The sequence below is a fragment of the Macaca mulatta genome, chromosome 11 (genome assembly GCF_049350105.2).
Source record: "Macaca mulatta isolate MMU2019108-1 chromosome 11, T2T-MMU8v2.0, whole genome shotgun sequence".
NCBI classification, from domain to species: domain Eukaryota; kingdom Metazoa; phylum Chordata; class Mammalia; order Primates; family Cercopithecidae; genus Macaca; species Macaca mulatta.
In genome coordinates, this window is record NC_133416.1 from 69,974,381 (window position 1) to 69,988,882 (window position 14,502).

General features: G+C 43.2%; 1 protein-coding gene across 11 annotated transcripts in view; it reads right to left on the reverse strand.

Moving 5' to 3' along the window:
* The window catches only part of PPM1H (protein phosphatase, Mg2+/Mn2+ dependent 1H), a 288,801-nt gene that overhangs the window by 41,938 nt on the left and 232,361 nt on the right, over nt 1–14,502 (reverse strand). For all 11 annotated transcript variants that reach the window (XR_013401193.1, XR_013401192.1, XR_013401191.1 and 8 more), the window contains exons 7-8: nt 7,626–7,689; nt 3,386–3,493 (exon numbers count right to left, since the gene is read on the reverse strand). Coding sequence is in view for 2 of the 11 variants with exons in the window: in XM_077954667.1 (XP_077810793.1) it covers nt 3,386–3,493; nt 7,626–7,689 (172 nt within the window). In the remaining 9 variants the exon portion in view is untranslated. The remainder of the gene's footprint in view (nt 1–3,385; nt 3,494–7,625; nt 7,690–14,502) is intronic.

Sequence of the window (14,502 nt, forward strand, 5' to 3'; positions counted from 1 at the left end):
CTTTAAGGAGCAAAATCAAGACCTTTACGGATGCTTTTTGGAAAGTAGAAAGGTGAAGGCAACATTTAAGTTATCTGACAAACGCCTCTCTCGTAAGGGGGAAAATAGAAAAGTCTATGAGTCCAGTTATAAGCCCTGTGCTCAATGGCATTCAAAGAAAAGAGAGTTGAAGGTCCGACATTTATTGCTCTTCTCTGGTGAGAAGTAGTTTTAACGTTAATTCATGGATCCTGATGTTGGCCAGGAATTCACCAGCTTCTAGGGGGCACTTTGGACACCTAATGTAGTCATGGTCTTCATTATGCAGAATCGCTATGAGGACTCACGAGAGAACACTTGCAGAGTCTTGAAAAATGGTAATTATTATTTCTACCGAGCTGACCTCACTTGAAATCCTGGGTGATACCAGGAAATGTGTGTATCTTCCACGCCCAACATTTACTAGACATTTCTCTTTCAGTGGCTTCTTAGTCCCTTTTATCTACATGTACTATGGATGCCAGCCCAGCTCTAAAAAACCCTCAGGAAACCACTCCCTGCTCACAACTCGGCCAAATTGGTGGGTCTAGGTGACCGTTTGTGCCCATAGAGGGTGAAGTGGACATACAATCAGAAGGGACAAACACACAGGCTGGGAAGTCACTTTGGTCTAATATAAAAGGTGAACTGGCCCAACCAGACTCCTCTCTAGAAATGTGGAATTGGGAGAATGAGAAACTGGGTTGATTGGTAGCAGAGCCATAAAGAATGTGGTTGGCCACATCAATGGCAGAACTCCATGTGAGGGCTGAGAACTTTCTGCTGTGGAGGCTTTGCAGGGCTGCCCTGATTTCAAAACCACTCTCCCATAAAGCCTGGCTGTTCAATCGTTCTGCTCATGGACACCATAAATATCTCTTCTAATATTATTACTATTGTTTTTTTTGAGTCAGTGTCTCACTCTGTTGCCCAGGCTGGAGTGTCATGGCACAATTACGGCTCGCTGCAACTTTGAGCTCCTGGGCTCAAGCAATCCTCTCACTTCAGCCTTCTGAGTAGCTGGGACAGGCATGTGCCACCACATCCAACTAATTTTTTACTTTTTGTAGGAACGAGGGTCCTGCTACGTTGCCCATGCTGGTCTCAAGCGATCCTCCTGCCTCAGCCTCCCAAAGTGCTGGGATTACAGGTATGAGTGACCACACCCAGCTGGCCTTCTTGCAGTATTATTAAACATATCCTTTTTTTTTTTTTTTTTTTTTTTTTGAGTTAGCTTGAGTAAGTTTCTGTTTCCTCTGACCAAAATAGTATTTGTTAAAACAGCACCTGCTCTTGGGAAGTACATGCAAATAGAGTTATGTCTAAATGTTCTGAGCATTTCCAGTCCAAGGAATTATTTTAATACTTAATTACAGGCAAGGTGCAGTGGCTCATGCCTGTAATCCCAGCACTTTGGGAGGCTGAGGCAAATGGATCACTTGAGCTCAGGAGTTCAAGACCAGCCTGGCCAATATGGTGAAACCCCATCTCCACTAAAAATACAAAAATTAGCCAGGCATGGTGGTGCGTACCTGTAATACCAGCTACTTGGGAGGCTGAGGCAGGAGAATCACTTGAATCTGGGAGGTGGAGGGTGCAGTGAGCCAATGTTGCACCACTGCACTCCAGCCTAGGCAACAGAGTGAGACTCCAACTCAAAAACAACAACAACAACAAAAAACAACAACAAAAAAAACAAGAAACAAAAAGCAAAAAACCTTAATTACACATTGTAGTATATGCTATTGGTTCCTGACTTCTGCCTTCCTGATTTCCTTCTACTGTAGAAATTGGGAGAGTTAAAGCTCTTGCTCTCTCAACCTCCCTTGCAGCTAGAAGGTCATGTGACATAGTTCTGGCCAATGAGACGCAAGTGAATATCTGTTGGGACAGAGGCTGCCCCTCCTTTCCATCTTTGCATAGAAATGTGTCAGGCTTGGACCTGCCGCCACCACCTTGTAACCATGAAGGGAAAGTCAAAGAAATGCAGAGATGCTACAGCCCTGACACAATGGAGGTGCTGAACCAATGCCAGCAGCCATCAGATTTCAGCCTTCTTACTGTGTGAGAAAAATTTACCTTTAAACTATTAGGTTGTTGAAAAAGTAATTAAAAAATGGCAAAAACTGCAATTACTTTTGCACCAACCTAATACTACCAGTTAGACTTTTCCATAACTTGGAAGCAAAAAAATTTCTAAATGCTACATCCTGGAAGTCAACATAGAAATTAATACTGTTTCCTATATGTTAAGACATGTGATTTTTTTAAACCAAATACATGACCAATTTGTTTGTAAATTAACTTCTCTAAACATCAGCTGAATGACAGAAGCTCTCCAGGAAATTAGTCTAACGAGGGGAAAAGGTATACATGAATAACTATGATCAGGCTGAGTGCTCATGCCTATAATCTCAGCACTTCGGGAGGCTGAGACGGGTGGATCACTTGAGGTCAGGAGTTCAACAGTAGCCTAACCAACATGGAGAAACCCTGTCTCTACTGAAAATATAAAAATTAGCTGGGTATGGTGGTGCACACCTGTAGTCCCAGCTACTAGGGAGGCTGAGACAGGAGAATCACTTGAGCCCAGGAGACAGAAGTTGCAGTTAGCTGAGATCATGCCACTGCACTCTAGCCTGGGAGACAGAGTGAGACTCTGTCTCAAAATACAAAACAAAACAACTGTGACAGAAGGCAGACAGTGAAAGCACCTTAAGTGGAAGTTACTCTATGTATATCCCAAGTAGGGAGACACATTACTTCTGTTTGGGCAAGGAGGAGATCAGGGAAATCTCCATAAAAAAGCATCTAGGCTAAACTCTATAGAGAAAAAAAGAATTTGGATGTTTGGAGTTGGGGAGAAAGGGCATTCTTGGCAAAAGGAATAGTTTAAGCAAATATGGGAAACTGAAGGTCATGTAAGGGAAACAGCAAGTTCATTCTGGCTGGTGCAGAAGAACAAAGATCAGAGAAGTCCAGACCAAATTATAATAAGCCTTGAACACCAAGTGAATGGGAGTCTGAGTTTTACTCTCCATGCCTAGGCTGCCATTGAAAGTTTCTGAGCAATTAGGAGTCAGTAGTTTTTAAGGAAAATTCACCTGATTGCAATATGTAGCATAGATTGGCAGACTTAGAAAATGTCAGGAGGAGGCCGTGCAGCCATCTGGGTAGGAGGTGATGAGGGTATGAACCAGAAGAGTCAAAGTGAGGATGGAGGGGGAAAAGACACAGATGCGAGAGATACAGTGGAAGTACATACAACACAAGTTGGCCACTGTCTGGATATGGGGTTCAGTGACAGGAGGAATAATGCTGAAAATGTTTTATTGTACAAAATAGAAACAAAAATCTCATGTGGTACCTCTGGAGCTGAAGACAGGAATGGTTTAATGTAGATGTTGGAGTCATGCACCTTCAGGTCATGGTCCCCAAGTCCCCTGGTCACTCCAATAGTTGCCATTACCCGGGCCTAGGAGTATAAGCAGAGAGTCATCAGAAACACGCACACAGTGAAAGCATCCTATCCCAGTGCAGCTGCCTGGCCTAGGAACAACCAAAGAATTTTTCAGTTCCTCCTGCCCGTCTTTCCAGGCCGCTTGCTGCTAACATATGTGGATAGCTCTTACCAAGAAAGGGCTCACCAAAATCACTTCTGTATTTGAGGAGTGTTTTTTCTACCCATTATCTTAAGCTTGACAGGTTGCTGCTGTTTCTTTTCAGCTGTCTTTTTTGGAGACTGGAAGGAAGGATGTCCAATAAACTAACTCCAATGCATGCATGATGTCTACAGCTATGGAAATCAGTTCATATCAAACTCAATAGGATCAATTCATCCATCCATCCATCCGTTCATCCATCCATCCATCCATCCATCCACCCACCCACCCATCTTTCTGTTACATATCCACCATACAAGTATTTGCTCTACACCAGCTATGTCCTTAGTCCTGTGATAGGCACTAGTAAAATATGTAAAAAATGAGAAGTAGCTCTTGCCCTCCCAGAGTTCACCTATTATGTTTTATGGCTGGAAAAAGGAACTTAGCAACTCTATAACCTATCCTGCTAACATCTCCACAAATTCCCTCTGGGTGGAAAGGAACAAAATGTCACCAGTGCTGTGACATAGCTACACAGAGACCTCCGGGCTGAGACCTCATCCTAAACTGTTTTTTGAATGGTGTAAGGAAGCAACACTATTACACAAATGCCTACACAGTCAGCTTAAATATCTCCTGTTATGCTGAAGATTTGATTTACCCAAACATTTATTGGATGCCTACTATGTACTTACATCAGGTGGTGGGGGCACAAATATCTAAGGCCTCGTCCTTACTATAAAAAAACTTGGGGCCACGTGTGGTGGCTCATGCCTGTAATCCCAGCACTTTGGGAGGCTGAGGCAGGTGGATCACTTGAGGTCAGGAGTTTGAGACCAGCCTGGCCAATATGGTGAAACCCCATCTCTACGAAAAATACAAAATTTACCTGGGCATGGTGGTGGGCACCTGTAATCGCAGCCACACGGAGGCTAAGGCATGAGAATTGCTTAAACCTGGGAGGTGGAGGTTGCAGTGAATTGAGATCATGCCACTGCAGTCTAGCCTGGGTGACACAGCGAGACTCAGTTTCAAAAACAAACAAACAAACCAATAAAAACAAAAAGAAATTTGGTAAGGGAGATAAGAGGGATATGTCTAATTAATAACACATAAAATATGGTTAAGTACCAAAAAACAAATAGACAATGGGTTATGCAAGTTTAGAGGAGGTAAAAATTCTACTGAGAAGGCTCCATGGAGGAGGTGGCACTTAGCACAGAAAGGTGGATTGCATCGAAACAAGTGACACGGAGGGATGGAGAGAAAGTCATCCTGGGTGGAAGAAAGCAGTGTCCTAACCCTTAGTCATAAAAAATATATCCAATATAGTGTCATGGTTCAAAGACCTGAGCGTGAATCCTCACTCTATTACCTGGGTGATAAGAGTAATTACCTCCTTTGAGTGGGGATGAAGTAAATAAATGCTAAGAAACACTGCACTCTAATATATTGTCTTCATCTTCATCCTAGTCTGTCAACAGGGCTGTGAATTTTGAAGCTAGCCTTGGTTCACAAGGTAGGCAGAGCTCACATTAAGCAAGAAATGAAACCATGACACTTTTTTGAGGGCAAGGGTCACAGGGGATAGACATGAGACACAGCCGGACACAGTAGCTCACATGTGTAATCCCAGAACCTTGGGAGGCCAAGGCAGGAGGATCACTTGAGCCCAGGAGTTGGAGACCAGCCAGGGCAATGTGGCAAAACCCTCTGTCTACAAAAAATATAAAAATTAGCCAATGTAGTGGCATGCATCTGTAGTCCCAGCTACTCAGGAGGCTGAAGTGGGAGGATCACCTGAACCTGGAAGGTTGAGCCTGCAGTGAGCCGAGATTGTGCCACTGTACTCCAGCCTGATGACATGTCTCAAAAAAAAAAAAAAAAAAAGTGATGCAAAGCAAAGTCTGGGGCTCTTTGCCCCTGCTGGGAGGCTGGACTGGCTCCCTTCTAGCCAAGAAGTGCTCAACTCTAAATGTGAAAAATTCTGAGTCCCTTGTGGCTCTCCTGTTCTCCCCCCAGAAATGGCAGCTTCTCTGTTGCTTTTCCAGTCAAAGAAATGTGATGTTTTTGCTAGTGACCGACCTTGTTTACAAAGTATCCAGGTGTTACCCACACCAGTCTTTAAAAGCATCTGAAGAAAGAAAATGAGAAGTAATGGCCACAGAAGTACTCTGAAACTTCTGGGTAGGTGTACTCAGAGAAGAAAGAGAAAATCCCGGTCCAGGATCTAGACGGAGCTCCAAGAACTCACGGAGTCCTCAGACAGGGGTGGTGTCTACCAATAAAAGCAAAATGGAGACATGGTGCCTTTTAAACAGGCCAACAGGTACACGGACAGAACTTGTCACCTGCCCATCACAAGACCATCAAGCTTAAATTACCTGAAATGCTTGAGGAACATGATGTTTTGGTGAATTGAACTTTACATTAAAATTAGAAAAGCCTTGCTCCTTCAAATCTTATTGCTGTAAACTTCTAAGAATACATCATTCTATTTTCCTGTTGTACTAAGGAAAGTATACTGAACATAACTAAACAGCTTATTTAATACTTATGCATTTATGTCAGGTACCAGGCTAGACAGGAACTAGAGATACAGGGATAACAGGATGTTCTCCTGACTTTACTGGAACTCACTGGATATTAAAGGGTAATACAGAGAATCTCTGCCCCACAAAGAAATGGAGCTGCAGGCATAGGTCATTAGGCTGAGTAATACTCATTAATGGTGCCCATTGTACCGAAAGGCACAAATATTTATATCAGAACAGTGCCTATTAGCCCTGACATGATTCTTAACCAGAGATGGTGATTTGAAGGGTGTTCATTTTCATGAATGGGGTGTGTTTGTTTAAAAATGATTCCTACATGGATCAGATATTTGTGTTTGGTATTCATCTTTCTGTTGAAATGTATTTTTCCATGGAAATCACTGCTGGCCTACACTGAGCCCAAAACCTAATCATGTTTGTTTTTGTGCTCTTGCTCTGACACACACACAGACTCACTCACTCTCTCTCTCTCTCTGCCCACGGAAGGCATCCTTTGGTTTTCTTGTGAGTCATTTCTTCTTGATAAAAACTATCGAATGCTGGAAAAAATATCAGTTGAAGACTCTTCTCAATGTGACCACATTTTTCACTTGGAACGCTTTACACCGAGCTGAAATGTATTAGCGTTCCGAGGAAGAATGCAATGATTCAGATGTTTGTTCTTACTGGGAAATAGATTCCAAGCTTCTCTCCACTCCAGGATTTCAACCTCCTCCAGGCCTTTGCTCAGAGACCACTTTGAGCAAACCCTTTCTTTGGTTCAACAATGTGCTGTTCAGTGCTGGATTCTGACTGGAACCCTGGGAGCTCATGATGGTCTTTGTTACCTTACTCTGGGCTCTGGTTGCTGTGACCCTATAGTCTAATTACGGTGAAGCTTTGGACTCTCTTCCATGGCTTAAGTGGCGAACAGACTTGCAAAGGCTGAACTTCCATGGTGGAGTCTGAGACCGCACGAAGCAGATAGAAAGCCACGGCGCCACACCCGCGGCTGCCCCTCGCTTGGCTGCGTGATCTGCCTGAGCTGTTTTAACCGCATGGTCCCAGCTGCCTCGTCTGCCAGATGGATATAACACAGCCAGCTTGACCTGCCTCCTTGCTTGTTGTCAGATATAAATGAGATGATGTGTGTGAAAGTAGTCATGTTTAAACACTGTAAAAAGTTATTCAAATGGATTGGGAAGGGGGACGTTATTTTCACAAAATTGGCTTAAGTCCATTGTGCTCACTGCCCACCTCCCACCCCCACCACTCCTTGGACCCTGAAGACGGGAGGCCTGAAGGATGATGGATGGGATATGCTTTCAAGCTGTCAAGGCTATAAAATCACAAGCTGCTGAGTGGAACACACGGACTGCCACGGGCTATGTGGAGCCTCGTGGGCTATGTGGAGCGAAGGCGGGACAGAGCCCTGTCCTCTCCACCCAGGGGAAGCACAGGTGCCTACCTTCTTGCCTTCTCCATATATAAGGGGGAACTTCAAGTCCTCATCCTCAATGGTTTTGTATGCCCTGTAGGGGGATAAACAACATTTTAAAAAAGGTTTGCACTCAATTAGTGACCTGCTGCCCTGACACCGACTGCTAGGGATTTCATTTTCCCTGAGACCCCAACCACTCACCACACTGACTACCTCTTTCTTTATAGGGAGTTGTTCTCCCTACAGAATTGTGCGTGTGTCTTTTACCAAACCAGAAAATACCGTCTTCATATGCTTGAAGAGGGAGGAAATAAGTTGGCATATGCATAATTAGCAAAAAGGGGAGATGGGTTTCTGGCCTTAGGGTCTGTGTAATAATGAAGTGACCCAGCGACAGTATTCTCATCATGAATCCAAAACTGTGAGACACAGCGGCGCTCAGAGATGAATGGAGCGTGAACCGGCTTCAAGAGCCAGCTCTCACCTTCAGGGGTTGTTTATACCAAAACAGCCTTGTACTGCCATGGCTGGGGAAGAAATCTTTAGAGCCTGGTTGTTCTCTATATAATATGCAAGGTTGGTAAAACATTCTTTGTTTCACAATAGCTTTTAAACAGCCACTCAATACACAGAAAGAACCTTCAGTTTATGCCTCAATGGTTTATTCCAGATAGGGTCCTCCAGATGCCACGGCCTACACAACGGAGGTGGGTAAGATGAAAGGGACAGAGCTGATGAAGACCATGTCTTGCAATTTTGCTTATAACCAAGTTAAAAAACAAACAAGTGAACAAACAATTATTAGCCCAGTTACAGCTGTTTATCACCTTGAGCATGTAGCTTGATCTTTTTCAGTCTCAGTTTCCTCATCTGTACAATGAGGCTAATACACAGAATACAAAGAGCTCAGTACAGAACCTGCACTTAGTAAGAGCCCACTTAGTGGCAGTTCTTACTAATACTTAGTAGATAATTAACACTTGGCATACCAGTTCCCCTTTCTGCAAAATGGGGATAGCACTGTTCATTACTTCAAATATGTTATTTAAAAGACTAAGTAAAAGATGGCGTAGGTTCTGCTGAGTTAGGTGCTATAAGTAGATGCTTTTCTACAATAACGTCTCCTGAGTGCATTAAAAATCCTGATTTATTAAATGGCCTGCCATTCCTGGATATACCTAGGCTGCCTGGGAGTGAATCTGAAATCAAATTTATGGAAGCTCTTGAGGTACAAAAGAAGGTAACTAAATTTCAAAAGCATGGAACCCCAAAGTTAAAGCAGGTCCATCCTCAGGAAGTTACTTGGATAAGGTGTCCTTCCCCTGAGGTGGAGAATCAGTGAGGTTTTGGCACCAGATGCGCCTGAGCTGGAGTTCGGCATTGACTTTGGTACAGTCCTGTGCAAGTGGATGTGCTCTCAGGCCCTCAGGATCCTCGTTAATCAATTAGGGCAAAATCTGGGGCTCATTTGTGAGATTATGGCAAAGACTGAAATGGGGAAATGAATGTAGAGAGCTTAGGAGGTACTTAGCGCTGTGCCTGGCACAACAAATGCTGCTGCTGCTGAGTGAGCCCAGAGGTATTCTAGGAATTGAATTTTAAAACAAGGAAATATACTGTTTCCTTCCCCCAAATCTACCAAATTAACACAAAGTGCAAATAACCACTTTGATGTTTTTATATACTCACATGAGCTATTTTAAACACTGTGGTATATGAGTTTTGGGGGGAACAAATAAAGCTATTATTAGAAGAATGAGGATTTTTAAAACTTTCCAGGTGATTCCAATGTGCAGCCAAGGTTGAGATCCACTACTGTAGACCAAGCATCAACTAGCTAACATTCAAAATGATTCATCAATTAGCCCCTTATCAGCCTGATCTTTAAGACCACAGACTCTGTGGCTCAAGGGAGAGGAGGAAAATGGCCCAAGAAAGGCCTTGAGATGAGCATGAACAGGGACTGGGGATCCCATGTGGAGTGGGACATGTGGACAGTGAAGAGACAGGCCTGCACAGAGAGGGGGCAGCAGTGGAGACCAGATGTAGAAAGGGGCTGGGCTTCAAGATCCAGGCACAGGAGGAGCCTGGATCTGGTGTAGAAGAGTTGGGTCTATGGCTAGACAGTCACAGGAATTAAACAGAGGCAGAAGGCTGCAGCTCTAGAACCAATGACTGGGTATTACCTACAGCTTAATAGAGACAGGCGAAGAGCACTCTTAACAGGCTTAGAAAAGTAGTAAGAAAACTGCTCTATCACAAGCCAGGTCATTGATTTCTCACATGGCAGAGTGTTGCAGGAGCACGAAGTCCATGTCTCACAACTCTGAAAGACACACACTTAGAGCTGTTACCCACAGGACCAAACCAACTGCAAATTTTAATATTATATGTTAGCTTCTGTTTATCTTCAGGAACAGCAAAACATTATAAATAGAAACAATGGTGGAAAAGGAAGGTTTATTCTGCCCTGCCAGTGTTGGTTTTCAATCAACTATGAGCACTCCCTCTCCCCCAGCAACTAAAGACAAGGGGGAAGAACACCAATGAGGAGGAAAAGTACAACCCCCTTTCCCCCTCCATCTTTCGGAATCCTAAGCGCAGATCATCATATAAAGTTAAGTGGACTTCCAACCATAGTTACAAAGCCTTGAGTAATAAAGTATAAAACATAGTACTCAAGAGTTAAAACTGGCAACTTGATTAGAGTCTGTATAAATTAATAATAGCTAATAGTAATCACAGCAGCTATGATTTACTGAGCATCTTCTACATGCCAGACACTAGGCTCTGTGCTGACTTATAGTATTTAAAATCTCTCAATGGCCTTGCAATGTCCTGTCTTAGAGGAGAGAACTGAGCCCAGAGAGGTTCAGTTACTCCTCCCAGATCAAAAAGGTGGAGTGGCCTTAAAACTGGACTTGGACTTTTCCAGAAAACATGACAAAGAAATGTGATATCAGGACTTAGCTTTGGGAATTTCTCATTGTAGTCCAAGAGTCTGAAAGAAGACCATTATTGTCCACTTTCTTTGGGTGACCAGCTGATATCTGATGAAGAAAAGAAGGCTTTTGGCAAAAGAGGAAGGGGAATTTTCTGTGTGAGTGGCAAAAGAACAAAAGGGGATCATGTTTGTACAAAAACAGTGGCTACTACAGTACTGGGTCTACAGGGAAGAAGAGAGGAAAGTCAGCAGAAGTGATGGTCCGTGCTCTTTTTCTTTCTTTCTTTCTTTTTTTTTGAGACGGAGTCTCGCTCTGTTGACCAGGCTGGAGTGCAATGGTACAATCTCGGCTTACTGCAACTTCTGCCTCCCAGGTCCAAGCGATTCTCCTGCCTTAGCCTCCCAAGTAGCTGGGATTACAGGCAAGCACCACCACGCCCGGCTAATTTTTGTATTTTTGTAGCGATGGGGTTTCACCATGTTGACCAGGCTGGTCCTGAACTCCTGACCTCAGGTGATGTGCCCATCTCGGCCTCCCCAAATTCTGGGATTGATCCATGTTCTTAGACCTGCAGCTGCTTTTCTGGCCATCTCACCAGAAATGAGTGACCACAGAGTCAACCAAGCCCTCTCCCACAGAGAACAGACCTTCCTCAGACTACTCTCAGTTTAAGGAGGGCCATCCAAGTTCTGGCCCACTTGGAAGGCCTGTCTGTTTTATATTCTAGTCCATGTCAAGGCTATCGGCCTGAATTTATGCTTCCAGCTTGTCCTTGGCTTCCTTCTTTCTCATTTGGGGGAAGATAGGAGAGTGAAGCTTGAGAGCTCCAAGACATGGAGGTACTTTGAATTTGAGATGAAAAGAGTGTGCCCAGTCATAGAACCAATTCTTCCACACCAGATCCTAAGATTTTTGAAATCCTAATTAAATTTTTAAGAACTAGCCCCCCAAACAAATCACTCACTAGTTTTACAGTAATATGACTGACCAGAGATTATATTATTTGTTACAATATAGCAATACTGAAAGGCTTAGGAAAGATTTTCTAGACAAACTCTTATTAATATTTTGGGCCAATTCCTTAGTGAGTATTTATGAGGCCCACTGAATCATTTTTTTAGATGAGAAAAAAAAAAAAAATGCAAGGCTTAAAAGGGTTGCTAAATTCTTGGCTTTCCCTAACTGAGAGGCATTATTCTCAGAAGTTTCCATTAAATTCTTTTTTAAAGTAATAGTTTCCTTTGTAACGTTGATTGTGCAAAGCTGTAAAAACAAGCCACTGTTGGTTTGGACCTACTGGAAGGAGCAGTTCAGCATTAAGACTGAAATGCCACCAAGTCAGCTGTACCCCAAGTATAGGAATCCCTTCTACAATACACTTAACCTTGGTTCCTGGCCTCTCCTGAATGGACTGTCACAGATGTCACTGTCCTAGGAGTTTAACGGGACTTAATGTCAGCCCATTCCATTGGAGAACAGCTCTGGGAAATTCTTTCTTAAACTGACCCAAACCCACTGGCCCATCTGGAAAAACATGAAATAAATCCAGACTATTTTCTGCTTGAGAGCTCTTCAATTGTTTAAAGAGAGCTATCTCAAGGTTTCCTTTTCCTTAGTTCTTTCAACTGTTCTTCACAGGACCTGGGGGATCCTAACCACTGTAGTCCCCATGCATCCAACAAACATTAACTGAGCACTGAATACTGGTATGGTAGTGGCCCCTAGGGTCTTTCTGGTTTGCCAGCGTCCTCAACAAACGGTACCTGTAACTGAAAACACTTAAGATGTGGTCCAAATAAAAAAAAAAAATTAGTACTTTTTTTGATTTGCACCTTGCATTTTTTAAAATTAATGAAGCTATTTCCATTATGTGTATTTTTTTTAGGGTTACATATGGAGACTCTGAATGAAAACAAATGAAAAACCCTAGTCCACAAGAAAAAAGACCTGAGAATGTTTTTTTGGCTCATGGTCTCCTCTAGTTTATAATGACATACACAATAGATATCTTACCCTGAAGGAAGGACTCCATTGCCCTTATTAATTTTATCTTGTTAGTTTCAGTCCATTGTTCCAACCCACTGACAACTTCCTGAATTCAGATCCTTCCATCCAAAATATCAGCTCTCTGTCTATGCTATATCATGTTAAATTTGATAAGCAACCCTGACACCTTCATCCAGATCACTGAAAAAATTGCTAAATGGAATCATTACAGACCTTCCTCCAGGCCAAGCTAACCACACAAGGGGGGTGGCAACATTTCAGGCATGTGAAGGAAAGTTTGTGCAATTCAAAAAAATCATATTCAGCAGTATTCTTTTTCATGAAATGAAGAACCTATCAATTTCCTTTTTTATTTTTTATTTATATTTATATTTATTTATTTATCTGAGATGGAGTTTCACTCTTGCTGCCCACGCTTAGGTGCAATGGTGTGATCTTGGCTCACTGCAACCTCCACCTCCCGGGTTCTTGGGATTCTCCTGCCTCAGCCTCCCAAGTAGCTGAGATTATAGGCACATGCCACCACGCCCGGCTTATTTTTTGTATTTTTAGTAGAAATGGGATTTCACCATGTTAGCCAGGCTGGTATCGAACTCCTGACCTCAGGTCATATGCCCGCCTTGGCCTCCCAAAGTGCTGGGATTACAGGTGTAAGCCACCACACCCGGCAATTTCCTTTTTAATACAAACAACAGATGATATAAAGCTCGGCAGAATCTTGTCTGGTGGAGAAGCACAGAAGACAGACTCAACAGTAGAGGGTGGACAATGAGATATTAATATTTAAAGAGGAGGTGTTTAGGATTTAAAAAGCTGTCAACACTGATCCAGATAGACACTGTCCTCATGGATTTCAACTCTCCTGGAATAGCTCTTGGGCTATGAAGCAACTTAACTGAACCATTATCCACTCAGTATTTCTCCATCTTGTCCAAAAGGCTAAGAGAAGAAACAATCAGATTTCTTACAAACTCAGAATATATCTATGTATACAGTATTCGACCAACCTAGAAACCTTACCCAAAAAGAACAGATTACTAATTGAGCCTGCCTTGTTGACCTAAGCTGGCTCTCCTGCTTATATCACCTCCAGTGGACGCCGTTCCTTCAAATCCCTCTTGCTCCTAAGGCACGTGAGTGATGCTCATAGTTCCAACATCAACCCCACCCTTCTAGGCTGAGGCTCTCTCAAAGCCCTTCTGTCAGCCCCTCCATCTGCCTCATATCCCTCCTGCTTACCCACAAGCCTTTCACAACATTCTCCCACCTGCCCCAATGACTTCAGCCTAGGTTCGGATTGCTTTTCCACTCTTTCCAGGATGTCATTCTCAGCATTTTCTTAGAATTTGGTGGTGCTTTTGGATTCCTGACTTTACAACTCCTAGCCTACTTCCTGCTGACCTTTTTCTCTGTTCCCCATCATCACCCTGGTCACGTGGCCTGCAGCAAGAACATCCCGCACCTCTGAGATTCCAATTCCAATTCTGAATTATTTTCCCTCTCTCACTCCTTTGTTGAGGCTCTCAGGCCAGTTTCCCTCCTTGGTCCTGCTATTCTTACTACCTTCTGGCTAAACACGTTCCTGATCCTGTCTCCATCTGTGGCAAAGCTTTTTGATACTTTTCTTTGCTAGAACTTGTCACCTTCTCGATTTTCCAGTAACAAAACAAGGATTGAGTATTTTGCCTATTAACATTATGCCAAATACTGTCATCTTTACCTTTCAAACAAATCCAGAATCCTCAGATTTCAACACTTTCCCTGCTGTCAGAGCCCTAGCATCATATTTCTTGCTTACATTATTGGGACGGAACCATCAGGCCTCTGTGCAATGATCTAGACAAGAGGCAATGGTGCTAGGATGATGTTACCAGGCGGATGGCAGTGAGGGTGTTGAAAACTGTTCTGATTTGTCCCTTACTCCTGTTCTCAGAGCAACTGGAATAATTATT